General features: G+C 44.2%; 1 protein-coding gene across 3 annotated transcripts in view; it reads left to right on the top strand.

Moving 5' to 3' along the window:
• The window catches only part of SP4 (Sp4 transcription factor), a 123,045-nt gene that overhangs the window by 23,548 nt on the left and 75,291 nt on the right, over nucleotides 1-24,206 (top strand). For all 3 annotated transcript variants that reach the window (XM_033930900.1, XM_033930902.1, XM_033930901.1), the window contains exon 4: nucleotides 18,143-18,374. In XM_033930900.1, the coding sequence (XP_033786791.1) occupies nucleotides 18,143-18,374 (232 nt within the window). The remainder of the gene's footprint in view (nucleotides 1-18,142; nucleotides 18,375-24,206) is intronic.

Below are 24,206 nucleotides of genomic sequence, written 5' to 3'. Positions count from 1 at the left end.
TCTCTTTTCTATACAAAGAGGTTTGAAGATGAGTAGTCCCCTTCATAACCAGAATATCCAAAAACGGAATCTCCTGATGTTTTATAGTGGCTGTGAATTTGATGTTATTATCCAACCTATTCAACTCCTCTATGAATATTATCAGCTCTTCCTCAGTTGAAGTCCATATGCAAAATATATCATCGAGGAACCTCCTCCAGATTTTAACATTTTTGAAGCCCGGTAAAGGGTAAATCCGGCTCTCCTCCAAATCTGCCATAAACAAAGCTGCTAAGGAGGGGGCTAAAGACGCTCCCATGGCAATGCCATGCTTCTGCAAGTAGAAATCATTGTGGAACCAGAAATAACTTTTGGTTAACACCAAGGTGGCCATTTCCATCAAAATATCTAAAGATAGATGAGGTCTGATGGTTTGTTCCATACAGATACGCCTTATTAGAGCAAGGGCACTGTCCATGGGGATCATGGTGTATAAAGCCATTACGTCCAATGTAACCAGTATCCAGTGAGGTTCATAAGCATCCATTTCAGCTATTATTCTGAGCATATGAGTCGTATCTTTAATAAAAGATTTGATTGAGGAGACCTGCTTCTTCAAAAAAATATCCAAAAATTTGGACAAAGGCTCTAAAGGAGAGTTATGCATCGATACAATGGGGCGTCCAGGGGGGTTAAGTAGATTTTTATGAATTTTCGGGAGAAAATAGATGGTAGGAGTAACATAGAAACTGGGATTAAGGAAAGCTGCTTCTTTTGAGGTGATCATTTTCAGTTTATATGCCTTAGAGATCAATTTTGAAATAGTACATTTTAGTTCAATAGCTGGATCTTCCGATAACCGTTGGTAAAAAAGTGTGTCATCTAATTGCTGATGGGCCTCTCTTAAATATTGTTCTTTGGACCATAACACGATGGCTCCTCCATCAGCTCGGGAAAATATGACCGAAGTCTCATCCCGTAATTCCTGCAAGGCACTCCATTCGGCATAAGTCATATTGAACTGAGGAGACATGTGGGCTACTTGTTCTTCCATTTGTTCCACTTCAGACAGCACTAGATCACGAAAAGTAATCAAATTCGGGTGCAACGGGGATGCAGGGCACCAATTAGATTTATTAGAAATCAGCATCCCATCATTCACAGGCTGATGATCTTGAAAAAATGTCTTCAGATGCAACTTCCGAAGCAAACTGTATATAGATAACCGAGTATTAAACGCCTCATATCGGGCAGTTGGAACAAAGCCCAGTCCCAGATTTAAAACTGTTTCTTGTATTGGGCTGAGCTCTGTATGTGGGCAGAACAACTCGCCCCATACGGGTCCGTTTGACCGTGCATAAATCTAGAGTGCACACTCATACTGAATCTTCTCCGCTGGTCTGTCATTGGATTAGCTGCGGCCATACCCTTAAAGATCTTAAATGGCGTGTTATGGACCGTATTAATGTAGGGTGGGAGGGTGGGAACACTGTCCGGAGGCTTAACCGTTGTGAGCTCCGGTGGATGTTCATACTAGACTCGATGTCCCCTAAGGGGTTAAACGAATCTTCAGACTGGTTAGCCCAAGCTGACCTTTAAGTCTAACTTTAGGGTTTAAATTGTCTCCTTAATAGGTATAGAGGTAGCTTTGGTTTAAAGAGATTCTTTTCTCTTTAAATGTCATGAGGTAATGTAGTTTGTGTCCCCGGATATGTCGTCATTTGGGAGGGGTATTTAAATCCCAGAGTCAGAACGCCGCGGCTTGCTTTTCTAGCTGGTTGGCGGTACGCTGTGCATGTTTGCTATGAATGTAAGTAATGTTGAATAATGGGTGGGTTTGGGCCATCCTAAAATATTAAAAAACTTTAAAAACCTGTTAATAGTTTGGTCGGAGGCCTTACCCCTAATGATTTGTTTCTTGGTTTTTCAGCTCCCCATGTCGCCTTGACAAACACATCCGAAATGCGTTGGCATTCAGGGGATTGATCTTAAGCTAAATGCTGGAAGCTAAGTAACCTTATATATGTTCATATGAAACGATAAGATAATTCACATTGACAAAAAATAACTTATAATGCAATAAGTAAAGTAAAAACGATAAAACGGAGGAGGAGGTTCTGAGGGGCAAATGAAGAAGTTCTCCCTTCAAACTATGCTGTTTGTCGGGTTGTCTGATACCCCTTACGGTCCTCAATAAGGATATTCTTCATGAATAGTTGAACTAGACTGTTTTTGTGACTCTGTGATTTTTTGGTGTGCAGGACTTTTGAGATTATCTATTAAAGGACTATTTCAGTTGTTTACTATGTCATTTATTGCTTTTCTTGTTAGCATTGGAAGAAACCTATTTCACTTTTTAGGAGTTGGAGGACTTCAGAGTGAAGTGGTATGTTGTTGCCTGAAAGCAAAAGTATTATATATGCGCTTAATGTGAAACAGAAAATGAGAAGTGAAGTTTAATATGCTGACTATAAATGACCAATGTGTTTCCCTGAAAATATAAAAGTGTCTTATATTAAATGTGGGCCCCAAAAACACACTAGGTCTTATTTTCAGGATACGTACATGATCATCTCTCCCTTCCTCTCCTTCACCCCAATTCTTCCTCTTTCCTTTCTCTCCCCCACATGTGCAGCATCTTTTCACCCCTCTCTCCCTCCCATCTCCCTCGTGCAGCAGAACCCTTGCCTAGCTTCTATCCTTCCTTCCCTCCCATTATCCCTCTCGTACAGCAGAACCCTTGCCCAGCTTCTATCCTTCCCTCCCTCCCATCCCCCTTGTGCAGCAGAATCATTGCCCATCTTCTATCCTTCCTTCCCTCCCTCCCATCCCCCTCGTGCAGCAGAACCCTTGAGCACCTCCCTCCCCCACAGCTGAATCCCCAATGACCCTCCACCCTTCCCTCCCATCCAAACCCCGCCGACCGCAAGCAAGCCCTACATTATCCAAAGCAGCGTCGGGCCGGCAGCACTCTAAACAGGCTTCTTCGGCCTTGTCCACCGGGGAATTCACTCTGCCGCGTTACTGATAATGTCATCAGAGTGCAGTAGAGTGAATTCCCTGGCGGACAAGGCCAAAGCAGCCTGTGAGTGCTGCTTTGGATGAAGGTATGTGGGGCTTGCTTGTGGTCGGCGGGGTTTAGATGGGAGGGAAGATGGAGGGTCAGCAGGGTTCGGCTGCGCGGGGAGGGGGTGGTTTGAAGAGTTGCTGCCGGCGAATCCTGGGATAGGGCTTACATTTGGGGTAGGGCTTATATTAAGACCTACCCCAAAAATCATGCTAGGGCATATTTTCGTGGAAACATAGTATATTAAATTTTAACAGTAATATAATAGAGCATCAGAACATCTTGGTGTTCAAGACTCTTACAGCAGTGTACTGAAATATGTCTTTCTCATTTCATGCAAAATTTTCACATAGGATACTTTTTCTTTCAGGAAACAATATGGGAGAAGGTAAATCAATCAGTTTTGTACTCACTTGAAGTTGTAGCTGAGAGAGGTACTTGAAAGGTTTCTAGTTTTCTTTCCAAACTTTAATCTACCCTCATTCTCTCTAAGTAGATGTCTTCCACAAATGAGTAAACGTGGCTGCTTTCTATTTATAGTGGATTAAAACACTTTAGAAATTTTGTCACACCAGTATTCCTTGTCCCTTTTGATGTGTGCCCAGTAATAAAATACAAATGTTTTAGCTAATTTTTTTGTGTTCTGGCTGGCTTGAATTTGAAACAGCATACATATATATCCATATTATTTAAATTGAGAAAATTTCTGTATATTGAAAATTGCTATGGTTTTATTAGGTATGCGAATGAATATGTAGGCATTTTGACTTTCTTAATGAAAATGAGCAATGTTCATTGTTTGAAGGTACTAAAAGAGAATACGTTTAGAAGCAGAATCAATATCTAAGCCACTGCTCTCCAAACTTTTATCAAATATGACCATAGATGATGTTGAAAACATTAATTTTTCCTCTGTCATTCATTTCCTTCTCCCCCACTTTCAAAAACATGAAGGGGAACAGCAGCAGTAGCAGCAGCAGCACTAAGCACAAGATTCTGTATGCTAGTGTAAGTTTAAATCACTATTTTAGAAGACCAGACCAAATGTATTGAAATATTAAAAATTAGAAGGAATGTAAAAAGATTTATCCCAGGACAAGCAGGCAGCATATTCTTGACTGATGGGTGACGGCACCGACGGAGCCCCGGTACGGACAATTTTAGAGTGATTGCACTCTAAGAACTTTAGAAAGTTCTAGCTAGGCCGCACCGCGCGTGCGTGAGTGCCCTCCCGCCCGACAGAGGCGCGCGGTCCCCAGTTTTCTTAATTCCGCGGAGCTAAGAAGACGCGTGTTTCCAACGGCTGTTGGAAGTTTTTTTCTATTTCACTTGCCTTCCCGCTCGCGCGTATTTTTTTCTTCATATTTTATTTCTTTCTTTCTTTTTTACCCTTTGTGTAAAAAAAAAAAAAAAAAAAAATTATTATTTTTCATTTTTTTATCGAATCTGACCCGGCGGGGCTTGTTGGCACCATCGAAGCCTCGGGCTTCGATTTTGCTACAGCAGTATTTCCCTTCATGCCCCCGTCACCGGGTTTCAAAAAGTGTCAGCGGTGTGCGCGCCCTATCTCCCTTTCCGACCCACACAAGTGGTGCCTCCAGTGTCTGGGTCCGGACCATAGGGCTGAAACCTGCACCCGCTGTAGTTCTTTACAAAAAAGAACTTAAAAAAATCGACAAATTCAGCAGCGGATCCTTTTCGGTACCGCTATGGAAGTTGCACCGGTATCGACGTCGACGACTTCCTCCAAGTCGACTCCGACTACCTCGGCACCGCCAGATCCATCGTCGGTGTCGACTCCTGTAGGTAAGCCGGCTAAGAAGCCTTCCCCTACTGTTCTAGGCCCGCCAGTCGAGCATGCAGTGAGCCAAGTCCTGCAGACTGAGCGCCGGCCCCGTAAACGCTCCGCTCCCATTGAAGTCTCTGCATCGTCATCGGCATCGACTTCACCCGAGCGTCGAGCGGCACCGAAGGTACCGAGCAAGAAAAAACCGGTACCGGTGCCATCGGGACCAACGTTGGATGAGCGCATTGCCTCTATCCTCCAGGTCCAGCTTAAGCAGCAACTACAACAGTTGCTCCCGGCTCTATTGTCTCCGAACCTTCCAGTGTCGGTACCGACTGAGCCTTCGGTGCCGTCTGTCGAACAGCCTCTGTTATCGGCATCGACTGTTTCGGCACCGCAAAAATCTTTGTCCATGCCTGTTCTATCAGCAGAACCAAAACGGCGTGCTACTCCTACGGTGTCGGAACCGGTACTGGTCTCTGAACCCCGTACCGTACTACATTCCCCAGGTACCGTCTCCACTCGGTCTGGTAAATCGGTACACAAGACTAAACATACTGATACATCGACTCCACTTTCCCAGGGTCGTTTACAATCGGTACGGGACCCTGACTTGTGGGACGATTCAGATGATCCCCTCGGTACCGAGGAGGATTACACATCTGATGAGGAGGAACCATCGGTGCAGGATACTACTGCTAAGCCAGAGCACTCCTCCTTCACAAAATTTTTAAAGGAGATGTCAGACACCCTGTCTATTCCTTTAGAGTCTGACTCTAAAAAATCCAAGGCATTTTTGGATGCCTTGGATTTTGACCAACCTCCTAAAGAGTTTTTAAAGTTACCCCTCCATGACATCTTGAGGGAAACTTTTTATAAGAATCTGGAAACTCCTTTGACAATCCCAGGAGCCCCAAGAAAACTAGAATCTCTATATAAAGTGATTCCAATACCTGGATTTGACAAACCCCAACTTCCTCATGAATCCCTGTTGGTAGAGTCAACCCTAAAGAAGACTACAGGAGCCAGTATGTATGCCTCTGTCCCTCCTGGTAGGGAAGGAAAGGCCATGGACAAATTTGGAAAGCGTCTTTACCAAAATGCAATGCTGGCCAACCGTTCAAGTAATTACGCTTTCCACTTCTCGTTTTACCTGAAGCACCTCATTCAACAGGTAACCTCTTTTCAAAAGTATATTCCGGACCGTAAACTTCCTGCTTTTCAGCAATGTACCTCTAGTCTTCTGCAACTCAGGAAGTTTATGGTCCGTTCTATTTATGATACTTTTGAACTGACATCTCGTGCTACTGCTATCTCTGTAGCAATGAGAAGATTGGCATGGCTACGGACCTCAGAACTGGACGTAAACCATCAGGACCGGCTTGCCAATGCTCCTTGCCTAGGGGATGAGCTGTTTGGGGAGTCCATGGATACCACCACCCAAAAGCTCTCCGCCCATGAAACTAGGTGGGACACCTTGTTGAAAAACAAGAAGAAACCTCCTCCTCCTCGTCCATTCAGGCAACAACCTTCATACCAAAGGAGGTTTTCTGCTCGACCGGCGCAGTCCCATCCTCCTCAACCTCGCAGGCAGCGTCAGCAGCAACAACAGACTCGTCAACAACAGCAGCCTGCTGTCAAACCGGCTATTCAACCTAAGTCGACACAGCCCTTTTGACTCCTTTCTCCAGGACATTGCCAGTCTTCCTCCCTCGTGTCCTCTACCTCAGCCCATAGGAGGTCGACTACAAGTTTTTCTATCTCGCTGGGAAGCAATCACCTCCGACCAGTGGGTACTTGCTATCATCGCCCACGGCTACTCCCTAAATTTTCAGACTCCTCCACCTCTAAGTCTGCCAAAAGAGTCTGCTTCCAACAAGGCTCAATCCCTCCTCCTCGCTCAGGAGGTTCACTCCCTCCTTCTTCTCAATGCCATCGAACCGGTTCCTCTGGACCAGCAAGGCCTGGGATTTTACTCCCGGTACTTTCTTGTACCCAAAAAGACCGGAGATCTCAGACCAATATTAGATCTCAGAGATCTCAACAAATGTCTGGTCAAGGAGAAGTTCAAGATGTTATCTCTTGCCACCCTATATCCTCTTCTTTCTCAGGAAGACTGGCTATGTTCCCTCGATCTCAAGGAGGCGTATACTCACATTCCAATTCATCTGATGTCCAGACAATATCTGCGCTTTCTTGTCAATCAACATCATTACCAATACAAGGTGCTACCCTTCGGCCTAGCCTCCTCGCCCAGGGTATTCACCAAATGTCTGATTGTGGTCGCAGCTTATCTCCGCTCCCACAACTTTCAAGTCTTCCCTTACCTGGACGACTGGCTCATCAAGGCTCCTTCTCCTCAGTCCGTTCACAAAGCCACGGATCAGACCATTTACTTCCTTCGACTGTTGGGGTTCGAAATCAATCTACCCAAGTCGCACCTCATTCCGACTCAGCGGCTTCAATTCATTGGAGCCATTCTGGATACTGTTCAGATGAGGGCTTTTCTTCCTCTAAACCGCCTTCACACCATCCTTCATCTCTGTCAGCAGGTGTTCCAGCAACCTTCCATCTCTGCGAATCACATGATGGTGCTCTTGGGACACATGGCCTCCACAGTACATGTCACTCCCTTCGCACGTCTCCACCTGCGTACTCCTCAATGGACCCTAGCGACTCAGTGGTCACAAGCGACGGATCCTTGTTCACAACACATATCTGTGACCTCGTCTCTTCGACAGTCGCTTCTTTGGTGGTTGAAATCATCAAATCTATCCAGAGGTCTACTGTTCCATCTACCTCCTCATCAACTGGTCATCACCACGGATTCCTCCCCCTATGCATGGGGAGCTCACTTGAACGAGTTTCAAACTCAGGGGTTTTGGACCACCCAGGAAAAGAAACACCACATCAATTTCCTGGAACTCAGAGCGATATTTTACGCTCTCAAAGCTTTCCAACATCTCCTTTTTCCTCAGGTTCTTCTCATTTGCACAGACAACCAAGTTGCAATGTATTACATCAACAAACAGGGAGGGACGGGATCCCGTCCCTTATGTCAGGAGGCTCAAAGGATTTGGACCTGGGCGACTGCTCGTCACTTATTCCTGAAGGCAGTCTACATTCAAGGGGAACAGAATTGCTTAGCAGACAATCTCAGCAGAATTCTTCAACCTCACGAATGGACTCTCGACCCTTCGACTCTCCAGTCCATTTTCTCTCAATGGGGCACACCTCAAGTGGATCTTTTTGCAGCTCCCCACAACCATCAACTGCCCCTGTTTTGCTCCAGACTTTACTCTCCTCACCGTCTGGAACCCGATGCATTTCTCCTAGATTGGACCAATCGCTTCCTTTATGCATTCCCTCCTCTTCCGCTCATGCTGCGCACCTTATTCAAGCTCAAGAGGGAACAACCCACCATGATTCTCATCGCTCCACGGTGGCCCAGACAGCATTGGTTTTCCCTTCTACTTCAACTCAGTTCCAGGGAACCCATACCTCTTCCTCTGTTTCCTTCACTGCTTACACAGCATCAGCAAACACTGCTTCATCCCAACTTACAGTCTCTGCACCTGACAGCTTGGTATCTCTCGGGCTGACTCCAGCTCATGCTCTCCTGTCTCAGCCTGTTCGTTCTATTATTGATGCCTCCAGGAAACCGTCCACTCTTCAATGTTACCAACAAAAGTGGTCTCGCTTTTCTTCCTGGTGCCGGTTACATCACCACAATCCCATATCTACAGCAGTGGGACTGGTGTTGGACTATTTATTGTCCTTATCTGACTCTGGTCTGAAATCCTCTTCGATAAGGGTCCACCTTAGTGCCATTGCAGCTTTTCATGAGCCGATTCATGGGAAACCCCTCTCAGCTCATCCCTTAGTTTCAAGGTTCATGAAGGGCCTCTTCAATGTGAAACCACCTCTTAAAGCCCCTCCTGTTGTTTGGGATCTCAATGTGGTTCTTTCTGCGTTGATGAAGCCTCCTTTCGAGCCGTTGGCCTCAACGCATTTTAAATTTCTCACTTGGAAAGTGGTCTTTCTAATAGCTCTCACTTCTGCCAGGAGGGTCAGTGAGCTTCATGCGCTGGTGGCGGATCCACCTTTCACGGTTTTTCACCATGATAAGGTCGTCCTCCGCACACATCCCAAATTCCTTCCTAAGGTTGTGTCTGAATTTCATCTTAACCAATCCATAGTTCTACCTGTTTTTTTCCCAAAGCCTCATTCTACTCCAGGTGAACAGGCTCTGCATACCTTGGATTGTAAACGTGCTCTGGCTTACTATCTTGATCGCACCAAACCTCACAGATCATCTCCTCAACTATTCTTGTCATTTGATCCTAACAAGTTGGGTCATCCTGTCTCTAAACGCACTCTATCCAATTGGCTTGCTGCTTGCGTTTCTTTTTGTTATGCTCAGTCAGGCCTGACACTGGAAGGTTCTGTCACAGGCCACAAAATTAGAGCTATGGCAGCGTCTGTAGCTTTCCTCCGTTCCACTCCTATTGAGGAAATCTGCAAGGCTGCTACTTGGTCCTCAGTTCATACTTTTACATCTCATTATTGTCTGGATGCATTCTCCAGACGGGATGGACACTTCGGCCAATCTGTTTTGCAAAATTTGTTTTCCTAATGGCCAACCTTCCCTCCATCCCTCTTTTTGTTAGCTTGGAGGTCACCCATCAGTCAAGAATATGCTGCCTGCTTGTCCTGGGATAAAGCACAGTTACTTACCATAACAGGTGTTATCCAGGGACAGCAGGCAGATATTCTTGCGTCCCTCCCACCTCCCCGGGTTGGCTTCTTAGCTGGCTTATCCTAACTGGGGACCGCGCGCCTCTGTCGGGCGGGAGGGCACTCGCGCACGCGCGGTGCGGCCTAGCTAGAACTTTCTAAAGTTCTTAGAGTGCAATCACTCTAAAATTGTCCGTACCGGGGCTCCGTCGGTGCCGTCACCCATCAGTCAAGAATATCTGCCTGCTGTCCCTGGATAACACCTGTTACGGTAAGTAACTGTGCTATCTGGCATGGTTAAAAATTGAGGTGAAAGAGGGGTATTAGAACTAAAAGAACATTTTTCAGAAAAGGGATCTGAATAAAGGAAGCAAGACACAAACACCGGCAAGTTAGATGCAAAGCATTATGGAATATTAAAAGAGAATCTGTAAAGAAGATTGCATAAAGGCAAAAATTTGTGCTGAAAATTTTTTTTCAGGTACAATAGAAGCAGGAAGGTACTTGGGTGGATAAGGTCCATAGCACACAGACTAATTCTTTGCTTTGGTCTTCACTGAGGAAGTTGTGAAGGATGTCAAATGGTATTTAAAGGTGATAATGGAGGAACTGAAACAAATGTTGGTGAACCTGGAAGCTGTAATAAGCCAAATCAACAAGCTGAAGTGCAAAAATCTGGATCGGATGGTATACATCCCAGAATACTGAAAGAACTCAAAATTACAGATGTACTATTAACAATCTGTCATTAAAATCATCTAGTTTGGTATCTGAAGATTGGAAAATAGCCAATTTTTTAATAAAAGGAACCATAGAAATCTTGGAAACTACAGATCAGTGAGCATGATGTCTCTGCTGGTCAAAATGGTACTGTTATAAAGAATAAAGTTGTTGAACACAGACAAATATAGTAAATGGGACAGTCAACATAGGTTTAATCAAGGGAAGTTGTATCTTACCAGTCTAACATTTTTTTTTTTTAAGGCATGAATAATATGGATAAAAGTGAGCCCGATAAACAATGTATCTAAATTTTCTGAATGCTTTTGCGAAGTTACAGTATTCATGAGGCTCCTGAGAATTAAAATAAATAAATAAAAATACAGGAGGCTTAAGAGCTTGTTGAAAGCAGAGTAAGGTAAATGATCAGCACTTTTAGTGGAGGAAGGTGAATAGTGGAGTACCAATGGGATCTGCATTAGGACCAATGCTTTAACATATTTATAAATAAGAAATGGGAATGAGTGAACTGATCACATTTGTGGATAACAAATTGTATTGTATTGTACATGAGTATTAAGCGATTTACAAAATTAATACGGTAGGCACATTGAACTACCTCTCTGTCCCAAACGGGCTCACAATCTAATTAAAAGTGCCTAAGAGAAAAACAACATTTGTATAATAAAGATAAAATAGAAAGGAGAAAGAAGTGAAGAACACACCCAGAGTAATCTTCAGAACATTAGTAGCACTTACCCAAGAGATCCAAGAAACATAGAAACATGATGGCAGATAAAGGCCAAATAGCCCATCTAGTCTACCCATCCACAGTAACCATTATCTCTTTTTCTCTCTGAGAGATCCCACGTGCCTATCCCAGGCCCTCTTGAATTCAGACACAGTCTCTGTTTCCACCACCTCTTCCGGGAGACTGTTCCACGCAATAGAAACATAGAAACAAGAAGACTGTGATTACTTTGCAGAGAAAAGATAACAGTAGATCTAACAAATATATATATGTTACAATACCAGCATAATCTAAGCTAAAATGTTTAATATGAAAGATATAAATACAATAGCAAATAGAAAAAATAAAAAAGTAAAAATAAAGAAATAAAACAGGAAAACAAGATTAAAAATATAACCTAGCAAATAAAGTAGAATAAAATATAAATCAAAAATAAAATAAATTACAGTCTGTAGAAAAATCAAGCTTCAGTCTGGTCCAATAGAGCACCATCTTCATTCTATGCAGGGCCTTAAAACGAACATCACAGGCTAACAGATCGAACAGATATCAAACAGATGAGGAAGGCAAATTCTTGCCGAGGCCATTAGGCAAGGCCATGAACAAACACCGAGCTGAATCAGGAGGCAACTCTAGGCCAGGATCATCAGTCAAGGCCACAGCGATGGTAGCGGCTACAGAGCAGATCAAGTCCCTCTGCTGGCAAGAACATTAGTCAGCCTTCGTCGCAGAGCTAGGCCCCCGATGCCAGATCCTGCCAGTTGCCGCCACCAAAGCAAACTCTGCCTCAGTATGAAGAGCAAAGCTCGATGCTGTGTCATCCAACAATGCAACCAGCAGCAGTAGGAGAGAGCCAGCAAGAAGTAGGTGAATAAGCCCCACACCACATGCCAAACAGTCATGTCATATCACCAGAACAAGGGATGGGCCTGATCCTCTGATGGACATCAACAAACATGGCAGGTAGGTTAGAGGCTTTCTGCTGTTAACAGTCAAATAAGGCCCAATAAAGGAAATGATGACCAAAGCCTTTCATCCATTCAGATCAGATCAAAATAAACAATGCAACCTAAAAGTAATAGAGAGCTGAAGAAAAATAGAGTAAAAAACAAAACAAAAATAAAAAGGGGTGAGAGGCACCGTAGCACACCACCTAGTCAGGCGCCATGTTGAAAAAAAATTCAAAACTTGTTTGTTTATTTATTGGGATTTGTTAACTGCTGTTTCGTGAAGAGATTAACAAAGTAGTAGCAGTCCATGACGGGTTTTTACAGAATGGGTGGTAGATGCATGGACTAATCTCCTCGGTAAAGACAAAGGCTGTGTCTGAATTCAAGAAAGTGTGGGACAGACATGTGAGATCTCTTAGGGAGAGGTGGAGATAGTGGATGCTGCAGATGGGCCATTTGGCAATCTGCTGGCATGTTTCTATGTTAAGTGACTTGCCCAGACTTACAGGAAGGAGGCTGGGATTAAACTCGCAACCTCATGGACTGTGAGAACTTAAAGCAGGACCTTAGGAGACAATAAGACATGGTATCCAAAATGGCAGATGAAACTGAATGTGGACAAGTGCAAAGGAGGTTAGCGCAGAGAATATAACTCAAATTATAGCTATATCAATCTGCTGTCAGTGTTAGTGGTGGCAACAATTGCAAATTGTTTTTCTACAGCACAGTGGCATAGTGACTGAGGGAGCCTTAGGAACCTGGAACCCCTGACATTGGGATCAGGCCACCTCTAAAACACAATTGGAGTCACCACTGAGGAAATGGATTTAGGTGTCACTTTGGGTAATGCATTGAATCTTTTGCTCAATGTGTTGCTGCAGCCAGAAAAGCAAATAGGAATTATTAGGAAAGGAATAGAGAACAAAACAACACATATCATAATGCCTCTGTATAACACATAGGAATGGCACAATTACTCTGCAGGAGTAGTAGAATATTAATGTCTAGTTTGTGCTATCCCAATCCTTCTGGATTTAGGATGAAATGACTGGATTATGCAAGCTCTGATGCAGGTAGTAAATGTTTTATTGTACAGATTCGCCTCACTTAACAATTAGGTTGAAAGCACAAGCGGAAGAGCAAATGGCTAAATGTAAATAAGGAGACAATTTTTTTAGATATATTAGTGAAAGGAGGAAGATGAAGAATGGAACTGTGAAACATAAAGATGCTATGAACCGATATGTGGAGAATGACAAGGAAAAAGCAAACGTGCTAAACACATATTTCTGTTCTGTGTTCATGGAAGAAAATTCCTCTTAGGAATCTGAGCTCCCTCCAACTCTTCCGTAAACATCTGAAAACCTGGTTATTTTCAAAAATGTAACTCTTCCTCTCTCTGGTTACTCTGTCCTAAATTTTCTCTTCATTTTGTCTTTTCCCTTCACTGGAGTTCCTTTCTACCCTAACCCTTGTTAACCATGTCGAGCTTTGCGAATGTAGAGATGATGCGGTATACAAACATAAGGTTTAGTTTAGTTTAGAAGGACTGAGATTCTCTGGTAAAGTTGGATATGAAAATGGAGTAGATTCTGCGCCGTTCACAGAGGAATGTGTTTATGAACAACTTGAAAAATTGAAGGTGGACAAAGCAATGGGGCTGGACGGGATCCATCCCAGGATACTGAGGGAACTCAGAGAGGTTCTGGCGAGTCCTATTAAAGATTTGTTCAACAAATCTCTGGAGAAGGGAGTGGTTCCTGGGGATTGGAGAAAAGTGGATGTCCCTATTCACAAAAGTGGTCGCAAAGATGAATCGGGAAACTACAGGCTGGTAAGCCTTACTTCAGTTGTTGGAAAAATAATGGCAGTGTTGCTGAAAGAGAGGCTAGTGAAATTCCTAGAATCTAATGGGTCACAGCAGTGTTTCTCAACTTCTTCAAGCCAAATACCAACTGAATACCCCGCCCAAGACCTGCACCAAGCCCGCCCAAGGTCTGCCTATGACTCCACCCCCATAATAATCGTACTAATTGTAATGCAGTTTCTTTTATCCTTTTTTCATATACACACAATATAATCTTATTAATACATAATGGTAATCACAATATTTAAAAAACATAAAACACACTGTACGTAGAGAAAATGTTAATTATCATTTATATTCGGGGTTTTTTCAAAGAGGTCAACGCAGATGACTTTAAAATATGCAATGTCGCCTCAAATAACAACTATAGAAAAATAGACAAATATAGTGCAAATTATACAGCAGATATAAATTCTCAAAACTGACGCATTTTGATCTTTCTTTCTTTCTTTCTGCCTTTTGGCTTTCTGTCTTCCAGACCTCATTCCATTCCCCAACCAACATCTCTTTCCCTCTCACTCACACATTCAGGGCCAACAATTGTCCCTTTCTATTCCCTCCCTCCCTCCTTCCTATGTCCCCCTCACTGCCTTCCAGCCTTTGTCCCGCCCCCTCCTTCCCTCCCCCAAAGCTGCACCAAAGCCTGCCTGCCCCCAAGCTGACCCGCCACCGATTCTTTCTCCCTCCGGTCCACTGGCACCCACCACTTCATTTAGTTACGTCCCGCTGCTGCCGCAACTCCAGGAAGGGCCAGGCACTTGCAGTGATTGCACGCCATCGGCCCACAATCCTTCCTCCTGATGTTTATTCTGACGTCTGAGAGAAGGTCCGGGCCAGCCAAGCAGTGATTGGCTGGCCCGTACCTTCTCTGAGACATCAGAATTGATGTTGGTGGGAAGCCTTGTGGACCAGCGGTGTGCAATCGCTGCATGCAACTGGCCCTTTCTGGAGCTGCGGCAGTAGCGGGGGTAATTAAATTAAGTGGGCAGGCATCAGTCAGCCTAAGTACCCCCAACAGGCGGTCCGCTTACCCCCTAAGGTATCCGTACTGCAGGTTGAGAAATCCTGCCCTAGAGGAAAGGAGGAACAGGGGAGATATGATTCAGACGTTCATATTCTTGAAAGTTATTAACGTAGAACAAAATCTTTTCCAGAGAAAGGAAAATGGGATAACCAGAGGATATAATTTGAGGTTGAGGGATGGTAGACTCAAGAGTAATGTTATGAAATTCTTCTTTATGGAGAGGGTGGTTGATAGTTGGAATGTGTTCCTGAGGGAAGTGGTGGAGAGGAAAATGATGACAAGAGTTCAAAAAAGCATGGGATGAACACAGAGGATCTCTAATAAGAAAATAATGGTATATATTGAAGACCTAAGACCAGACTTGCACGATCTGTGTTCAGTATATGGCCATTTGGTTGAGGATGAGCTGGGGAGGGCTTTGGCTGGGATAGTTTAAATGGGCTGGAGTGAGCTTTGACGGAGACTTCAGTAGATGGAACCTAAGCACAGTACCGGGTAGAGCTTTTGGTTTCTGGCCCAGAAATAGGAAAAAAGACAATTTAAATTATATTAGTAATTTAAAGAGAGGGTATGGTTGGGCAGAATGGATGGACCATTTGGGTCTTTATCAGCTGTTGTACTGTTACTATGTAAGTGAATTGGTCGATAAGCGAGGAGCCCTATATTAATGCCCATGCTGCAAATTGTGTCTCCCTCCCTTCCCACTACACCAGCCCCAGGGTAGGCAATTCCGGTCCTCGAGAGCCACAGGCAGGTCAGGTTTTCAGGATATCCACAATAAATAGGCATGAGATAGATGAGCATCTCAAGCATGCAAGTCCATCTCATACATAGTCATTGTGGATATCCTGAAAACCTGACCTGCCTGTGGTTCTCGAGGACTGGAATTGCCTATCCCTGCTCTAGCCTTTCAGGTTGCTTGCAGCGGTTCCTACATGCTGCTGCTACTATTATTTATCATTTCTGTAGTGCTGAAAGGCATATGCAGCACTGTACATTTAACATTCAATAGACAGTCCCTGCTAAGAAGAGCTTACCATCTAATTTGGACAGACAGATAGGACATTTCAGGGTTGGGGAGTTTTTAACAGAAGAAATGATACAATGGGTATAAGTATCTTACAGTGAGTGGGAGTTAAGAGTTGAAAGCAGTTTCAAAAAGTGGACTTTTAGCTTGGATTTGAATACTGCTAGAGACAGAGCATGAGATATTGACTCTGGCAGCCTGTTCCAGGCATACAGTGCAGCAAGATAGAAAGGACGGAGTCTGGAGTTGACGGTGAAGGAGAAGAGTACAAATGAGAGGGACTCACCCAATGAACAGAGTTCCGGGGGGCATAGGGGGAGATAAGTGAGGAGAGAGATTGAGGGGCTACAGAGTGAATCCACTTGTAAGTCAGTAAGAAGAGTTTGAACTGTATTCAGAAACGGATGGGGAGCCAATGAAGTAACCTGAGATGGGTAATGTGAGCATGGTGGCTCTCGTGAAATATGAGTCGTGCAGCAGCATTTTGAACAGATTGAAGGGAAGAAAGATGGTTGAGTGAAAGACCTGAGAGAAGTACATTGCCGTAGTCTAAGCGATAGGTGATGAACTTGAATAAGGGTTTTGGTAGTGTGCTCGGAGAGGATAAGTCTGATTTTGGAAATATTGTAGAGGAGGAAGCGATGGGTTTTAGCGGTTTATTGGATCTGAGTGAAGAAGGAGAGAGAGCTGCTGGCAACTGACTTGAACATCTTCCCTCTGTAGCAAAACACAAATGCATCAGAGGGAAGGTTTCTAGATCAGCCACCAGCAGCGTGTAGGAATGTAATGTAATGTAATTTATTTCTTATATACCGCTACATCCGTTAGGTTCTAAGCGGTTTACAGAAAATATACATTAAGATTAGAAATAAGAAAGGTACTTGGAAAATTCCCTTACTGTCCCGAAGGCTCACAATCTAACTAAAGTACCGTTACTTTCCGTTAACTAAGGAACCGTTGTCGGCGGCCTGTAGCATACAGATTGGTCTGAGAGCTGGTTGTAAATCTGTGCGTTCATTGAACAAGTAAGTCGTTAAGTGAGGAGAATCTGTATATAACAAGGATCAGAGGTTATATTATATTAGAGGTTCCGTCTTATCGTAAAATAAAATTGGAATGTTTAAAAAAATCTTTACTCCAAGTTGTGGGACCTATTTTATAGAACTCATCTTTTGAAACTTATGCTGTTTCAGACGTTCAAATATTTAAAAAGGAAATAAAAACAATCTTATTCATGCAAGCATATGGTACTCCTTATTTAGCAAATCCTTCTTAGATGATGAATGTAGTACCTTGCGACAAATTTAAAAGAATGACTCGATTAAATGTATCTGTATGTCTATATTTGATTTATTATGCATGTTCCCTTGTGAACTGCCAAAAACTTTGGATTGTGCAATATAGAATATATAAATAAATATGTATAAAAATAAAGCTAGTCTGCAAAAATATTTCTCTGGCAACAATCACTAAATAGATCTGATTTGATAAAAGCAGTAATTCATGAGAGTTAAAAATTGTTTTTCCTTAGAGAAACTACACTTCCCCCTCCTGATTTGCGGTTTTAGGACTCGCAATTTTGACATGATTTCCTAAAACCAGAATCATCTCCACCTCCCAGACCTCCCCGGACCTTACCTGGTGGTCTAGCAGTTGTTCAGGGCAGGAGCGATCTTCCTACGCTCCTGCCCCGTGCAGATCAATCTCCAAAATGGCGGTTCATAGACATAATCGCGGAAGACAAAGGCGCGCGCTGACAACTGAGCGCAAGACAGAGGCGCACGCCGAAGAAAATTACTGTTTTTAGGGGCTCCGACGGAGGGTTTTGTTGGGGAGCCCCCCCCAGTTTACTTAATACAGATCGCGGAGGCGTTTTGGGGGGTTGTAAGCCCCCACATTTTACTGGAAACTTAACTTTTTCCCTAAAAACAGCTCTGAAAGTTATCCGCAATATTTCAATATTCACGGGCTGGCTCTGCCCCTAACCCCCGCGAATATTGAGGATGTGGACACCTGCTGTATTCTCTAAATGAGTCTCTTTATATAAATGCCTTTATAGTTAGCAGAATTCACCTAGAAGTATATTTAGTTGGGATTGCATCCATACATGCGCCTACACATCCTGTGAATGGCAAGCCAATCTTTTCCATTGTTCTAAAAATTTCTTTAATGTTCATATTGCTTTTCTATTTTAGTAGTTTGAGAATTACATGGATGTATGTTTGTTTATGCAGGTCAGCAGCAAGGACAGGATGGAGGACTGAAAGTTCAACAAGCAGCTATAGCTCCTGTAACAGTAGCAGTGGGAGGTATTGCTAATGCCACAATTGGAGCCGTCAGTCCTGACCAAATAACACAAGTGCAGTTGCAGCAAGCCCAGCAAGTTTCTGATCAAGAGGTGCAACCAGGGAAGAGGTTAAAAAGAGTTGCATGTTCATGCCCTAATTGCCGGGAGGGAGAAGCAAGGTAAACATAAAAGTTTCTTAGCAAATCTTTGGTTATACTTGGGTATAGTGCTTGACGTTTATAATTTTTATTCGTTTTTACAACTTACATCAAGTGTAACAAGAAATAACATTTGAATTGGAAAACATCACTTGAATTTCTATTAATATCATCTGAAGTTAATAAAATTTAACCTCCCTTCCCATCCCTATCACACAAAAATAATCATTTATTATATTATACAATATACATTTTAATAAAATATAAAAATATATATATAAAAAAAATACCATCCCTCCCACCCATCCCATCCTGCATTTCATATTATTAAGGGAAAATGTTTATTATTCATTACAAAAGTCTGTTAATGGTCCCCATATCTCTCGAAATTTACCAAAATATCCTCTCTGTATTGCTAATGTTCTTTCCATTTTATATAGATGACATACAGAACTCCACCAGAAACTGTAATTTAATCTGCTCTGATTTTTCCAATTGAATGTTATCTGTTATCTCCAGTCATAATAAGTAAAAGCTTATTGTTTTTTTGAAGAAATCTGACTTTTCGCTCTCATTGATATGCCAAATAAAATAGTATCATATGTCAAGGCCACCGGATTTTCTAACAACTTATTTATTTGGCCCCAAATTGATTTCCAAAAAGCCAAAATAAATGGACAAAAGAACAATAGATGATCTAAAGTCCCAGCCTCAAGATGACAGTGCCAACATCTATTCGACTTAGAGCTATCTAATTTTTATAAACGAACAGGGGTCCAGAAAGCTCTATGTAAAAGAAAAAAACAAATTTGTCTCATGGATGCAGACTCTGTACATCTCATCCTCCAAGACCAAATTCGTGTCCATTGAGACGCAGTAATTTGATGCTTGATCTCAATGCTCCAAATGTCCCGAAGACCAGTTTTTGACTTTTTATTCACAAATCCAGATATTTTATACCACTGTGCGGCCTTGTGTCCCAGAAAATCTCCCTGGCCCCCTGCCTACCTGTATTTCTCTGTTGCGCCATGCCTGCCTGTCTCTCCTTGGCCCCCTTCTATCTCCCCCCCCCCTCCCAGAGCAAAGCATGATTGTTTTCTGCCCCCCAGCACACCCCTCCAGCAGCCCCCTTTCCCTCTCCCCCTGTTGTGCCATGCCTGCGTGCTCCATGGACCCCTTCTGTTTCCCCCTGATGATTGCTGTCTGCCCCTCTCCCCCTGGTCCACTGTTGTGCAATGCCTGCCTGCCCCGTGGCCCCCTTCCGTTTCCACCCTCCCTCCATCCCTCCAACTGGAGCTGGTGTCAGTCTAGGACAGGGGCTGCATCGTTCACCTCTCGGCCCAGATCGTCGAGCAGGTTCTCCTGCTTAATGGCGGTGGGCGGGGCTGCAGGAAGACTGCGAGTGTGGCAGCAGCGGCAACCCCGGCTCCTTCTTCAGCACCATGTCGGGAAGATGGAGAGCGGCCTGCGAGGTTCACCTCGCGAACCTCAGCAGGTTCACCTCGCGAACCTCAGCAGGCCGCTTTGTTCTGCACACTCGCGCCTCCAGCTAGCGCAGGTGCCGTGAGGACTGGCACAGAAGCACACCTCACGCCACATATATATATATATATATATATATATATATATATATATATATATATATATATACACACACACACATTAACAGGTGCTAGAGTCTGTCTGTCTGGGGTTTTTTTTCTTTGTCTCTCTCTCCTTGGACACACACATATATATACATATCAACTATAATAAAAGACTAAGCGCGCATGCGCTGTTGAAAGATCGTGATTCCTGGTGGCGTGAGGTGTGCTTCTGTGCCAGTCCTCACGGCACCTGCGCTAGCTGGAGGCGCGAGTGTGCAGAACACGCCAGCGACTCCTCCCTCCCGCTCCTCTTCAAAGCGGCCTGCTGAGGTTCTATATATATATATATATATATATACACACACACACACACACACACACTAGTGTTTAAGCCCGTTACATTAACGGGTGCTAGAGTAGATGTCTGTCTGTCTGGGGTTTTTTTTCTTTATCTCTCTCTCCTTGGATGCTGTCTATCTGTCTGTCATTATTTCTGGCTGTGTCTCTCCCTGGCCCCCTGTCTGTCTGTCTTTCTTTCTCTCTCTGTCTCCCTGCCTGCCTGTATTTCTTTCTTGTGCAATGCCTGCCTGTCTCTCCGTGGCCCCCCTTCCTATGTCCATAGTGTCCCATCCTATGTCCTTAGTGCCCTCAGTGCCTCCTTCCAATGTCCTTAGTGCCGTCAGTGCCTTCTATGTCCTCAGTGGCCTCAGTGCCTCCTTTCTATGTCCTTAGTGTCTTTCTGCCTGGCCCCCTGTCTTTCTTTCTTTCTGTCTGTCTCTCTGCCTGGCCCCCTATCTCTCTGCCTGACCCCCTGTTTTTCTTTCTGTCTGTCTCTCTACCTGGCTCCCTGTCTCTTTCTTTGGCCCCCTGCCTGAATTTCTCTGTCTCTTCTGGCACCCTTCTGTCTGCCTCCTAGCACACCCCTCCCTCCAAAGCAGCCCCCTTTCCCTCTCCCCCTCCACTTCCCTGAGCAGTAGTTTTTTGTTTTTTTTTTTTAAATCAGCATGGTTATTTTTTACCTTATAGCAGCCACTGCACACCCTCCTGCCCATCTTCTAAGCAAAGCAGCACCACAACCGACACTCTCCAGCCCCTACTATCAAGAGAAAAACTGCCTGCGGCGCCGTTGTCAAACTGCAACCGCAACCGCGACTCTCCTGCCGTTCCTCTAGGCCAGGGGTGTCAAAGTCCCTCCTCGAGGGCCGGAATCCAGTCGGGTTTTCTGGATTTCCCCAATGAATATGCATTGAAAGCAGTGCATGCAAATAGATCTCATGCAGATTCATTGGGGAAATCCTGAAAACCCGACTGGATTCTGGCCCTCGAGGACCGACTTTGACACCTGTGCTCTAGGCGCAATGCCGCCGTTGTCAAACCGCAACTCCTGTCGGTCCGACAAACCACCAAACACAGCCGCACGCGCTTGAAGCTGGCCGCCGTTGAAAGAGCTTTACACTCGCGTGCCTCCAGCCACCGTTCGCACCTCCACCTACCGCAGGCGCCATGAAGTGTCAAGTAGAATATTGCCACAGAAGCATACCTCACGGCGCCAGGAATCACGATGTTTCAACAGCGCATGCGCGCTTAGGGTTTTATTATATTAGATATACACATACAGTGTTCTCCCCAGAAATTTTTTCCAGCTGGTTGACATGAAAAAGTAGCCGGGTGGGGCGGGATGGGAAATTTGGTGGTGGGGAAAATTAACCCGCTCTTTTACTAAGGTGCGCTAACATTTTTAGCATGCACAAACTCCCGTGCTATGCGGGAAAACTAACGCCAGCTCAATGCTGGCATTAGCGTCTAGTACGCGTGGTAATTCTGTGTGCGCTAAGCGCACGCTAAAACCATTTTCGCAACTTAGTAAAAGGAGCACTAAATGTGTACTATTTTTATTAGTTAATTATTATTTTCCAATGCTCAATATGACTTCATTTTTTAAGGTTTGACACTTGTGCCAGAATATTTTTACTAAATTTAAGAAGCATCCAATGCTAGAAGGGAATAATTAGATATTTGCCCTCTTTCAAATGGTATAGAGGTTTAAAAAAGCGAAAGGCTTTAATGAAGTCATTAGGTTCAATCTAGCCATTTATTTCTGCATGAATTTAAACAACTAAAAAAAAAGATAAATATAGCTCATCCAGTCATACAAGAATGGCTCTACAGTAGGAGTGGCCACACTTTTTGGGCTTGCGAGCTTCTTTTAAAATGACCAAGTCAAAATGATTTACCAACAATAAAATTTAAAAAAACACAATGTTAATTATCATTTATATTCCGCGGGTTTTCAAAGAGGTCAAGGTAGATGACTTTATGCAATATCACCTCAGGAACAACTATACAAAAATAGACAAATATACCCCCTCCCTTTTTACTAAACCACAATAACGGTTTTTAGTGCAGGGAGATGCGCTGAATGCCCTGCGCTGCTCTCGATGCTCATAAGCTCTCTGTGCTAAAAAATGCTATTGCGGTTTAGTAAAAGGGGGCCATAGTGCAAATTATAGACAGCAGATATAAATTCTCAAAACGGACACATTATGATCGCTAAATTGAAAATAAAATCATTTTTCCTACCTTTTTGTCTGGTGATTTCACGAGTCTCTAGTTGCACTTCCTTCTTCTGACTGTAAATCCAATATTTCTTTCTTTCTGTCACTTTCCTTTTCTTTCTGTCTCTTTCTTTCTCTCCCCTCCTGACTGCCTGTGTCTCTCTTCCCCTGCCCCCTCTTTATTTCTGCCTTTCTTTCTTTCTCTCTCTCTCTCTCTCCCCCTGCCTGTCTTTCTTTCTCTCTCCCCCTGCCCCCCAAGCCATCACGCCTATTTCTCCACTTCCCCGATTCTTTCTGTACCCCCTAAGCCACCACGCCGATTTCTCCCTGCTGCTTCCCTGAGCTAGGCCAGACACGTACAAGTGCCGGACTTGCAAGACTTCACACCTCTGACGTCAATTCTAACGTCGGAGAGGAAGTTCCAGGCCAGCCAGGCAGCGATTGGCTGGCCCAGAACTACCTCTCCGACGTCAGAATTGACGTTGGAGGTGAAGTCTTGTGAGTCTGGCACTTGTATGCGCCTGGCCTGGCTCGGGGAGGCAGGAAGAAAAAGATTGCAATGGCAACGCAATCGACTCACATTGCTTTTGCGATCTACTGGTCGATCGCGATTGACCATTTGGGCACCCCTGCTGTTATGGTATCCTGTCCTGACCTGAGGAAAGGGGTTTAGTCCCCAAAAAACTGCCTTATTTCAATTTCCTATTTATAAACTTTAATTAATACAGTTACAATACTACTTGATTCTACGTAAAGCAACAAAAAAATTTTTTTTCTACCTTTGTCGTTCCTGCTTTAATCATCTTCTTTTCGCTCTCGTCTTTCTATTCAGCGTTTGTCCTCGCTCCCTTCCATGCAACATCTGTCCTCTGTTTGCCCTTTCCACCCAGCTCTCTTATTTCTATTCAGCGTTTGTCCTCGCTCCCTTCCATGCAACATCTGTCCTATGTTTGCCCCTTCCACCCAGCCTCTGCCCTCTCTCTACCCCTTCCATCTACTGTCCACTCTCTCTCTGCCCCTTGCATCCACTGTCCACTCTCTCTGCCCTTTCCATCCAGTGTCCGCCCTTTCTCTGTTCCATATGGCATCTTCCCTCTTTCTATGTCCCTTCAATAAACTGTATATCCTGTGCCCTTTCTCTCTTTTGTACATGATTCATTTCAGCTTCACCCCCCTCCCCTATGCTGTGGCATCTCTCTCTTCTCCTTTCCTTCCTTTCTTCCCACTCCACCCCATGGTCTGGTATCTCCCTCCTCCCCTCCCTCCATATGCGCTGACATCTCTCCCCCCTTCCCTCCATGGTCTGGTAACTGTTTTCCTTTCCCTCCCTCCCATAGTCTTGGTGTCTCTTGCCTCTCCTCTCCCTTCCCTGGTCTTCCTTCTCCCCTCTCTCTCCCCAATTGGGTCTGCTGCTGCCGCACTTTTCTTCCCCTCCCCCCTCCCCAATTGGGTGCAAAAGCAGCAGCACTTCTCTTCCCCTTCCCCCTCCCCAATTGGGTATAGCAGCAGCTTTTCTCTTCTCCTCCCCCATTGGGTGCACCAGCTTTTCTCTTCCCCCTCCCCCCAAAAAATTGGGTGCAGCAGCAGAATATTTCTGTTTTCCCCCTCCCCTCCCCTATTCGGTACAGCAGCAGCATTTCTCTTCCCATCCCTCCCAGCTCATAAACCCGTCGGTAGAGTCGCTAGGCAAGTTGTAAGCTTCCCTCCATCGC

Source organism: Geotrypetes seraphini, chromosome 2 (assembly GCF_902459505.1).
Source record: "Geotrypetes seraphini chromosome 2, aGeoSer1.1, whole genome shotgun sequence".
Taxonomy (NCBI): Eukaryota; Metazoa; Chordata; class Amphibia; order Gymnophiona; family Dermophiidae; genus Geotrypetes; species Geotrypetes seraphini.
Note: the sequence above shows the minus strand (reverse complement) of the source record. Positions and strands in the feature narration are given on the sequence as shown.